Here is a 926-nt window from a genome sequence, read left to right as displayed (position 1 = left end):
CCTGCTCATCCCCATCTCTTATGGTTTCATCCTGTTGGCCATTCTGAGGATGGATTCTGCAGAGGGGTGACGGAAGGTCTTTTCTATATGTGGGTGTCACCTAACTGGAATGTCAGTTTATCATGGAACCATCCTCTTCATGTACGTGAGACCAAGTTCCAACTATGCTTTGGACCATGACATGATAGTGTCCCTATTTTACACCATTGTGATTCCCATGCTAAATCCCGTCATCTACAGTCTGAGGAACAAAGATGTAAAAGAGGCCATGAAAAGAGTGTTTGGTAAAAATGGGATTATTGATAAAGAATAGTTTTCACAGTAACTATTAAAATGAAACGAATCAAAAATAATATCTATTGTCTCAAAATCAAAATGAGAAAAATGTGGTGTTTTAGTTTATTAGTGTCTTTCTATTCTTCTTACACATTTTTAATAAAGGTTTTAGTCATACCTCCACATATACAGTTTCCAAACATGCAGAAAAAATGTGTAATCCATTTGTTTCTTCCTTAATTCACTCTCAGATATAAACACACACACATACACACAGACACACACTCACAGGTATATATATTCTGACGGTGATTGCATTAGATTGTCAGGGTTGCTGGAACAAAGTGCTACAGACTGATAGCTTAAAAAAAATTTATTGTTCACTCTTCTAGAATATAGGAATCTGAGATCAAGGTGAAGGTGAAGGCAAGGCTGATTTCTTCTGAAGTTTTTTCATTCACTTGTAGAGGGCAGTCTTCTCTCTCTTTCTTCATGTAACTTTTCTCTATATATCTCTGTATCCTATTTCCTCTTCTCATAATGACACCATTCATACTGGAGGAGGGGCCGAACTAAAGACCTCATTTTAAGTAAATTGTCTCTACAGAAAGCTTATACCAAATATAGTCACATTCCAACGTACACAGAGT

General features: G+C 36.6%; 1 protein-coding gene across 1 annotated transcript in view; it reads left to right on the top strand.

Moving 5' to 3' along the window:
• Window positions 1–313, top strand: part of LOC102896290 (olfactory receptor 5T1-like) — a 970-nt gene extending 657 nt beyond the window's left edge. The window contains 1 exon segment of the mRNA XM_015592930.1: window positions 1–313. This exon segment is cut by the window's left edge and continues 18 nt beyond it. Within this exon segment, the coding sequence (XP_015448416.1) occupies window positions 1–313 (313 nt within the window).
• The last annotated feature ends 613 nt before the right edge of the window (window positions 314–926 follow it).

This window comes from Pteropus alecto, unplaced genomic scaffold (genome assembly GCF_000325575.1).
Source record: "Pteropus alecto unplaced genomic scaffold, ASM32557v1 scaffold717, whole genome shotgun sequence".
NCBI classification, from domain to species: Eukaryota; Metazoa; Chordata; class Mammalia; order Chiroptera; family Pteropodidae; genus Pteropus; species Pteropus alecto.
The sequence above is the reverse complement of the archived record's forward strand: the minus strand, read 5'-3'. Positions and strand labels throughout refer to the sequence as shown.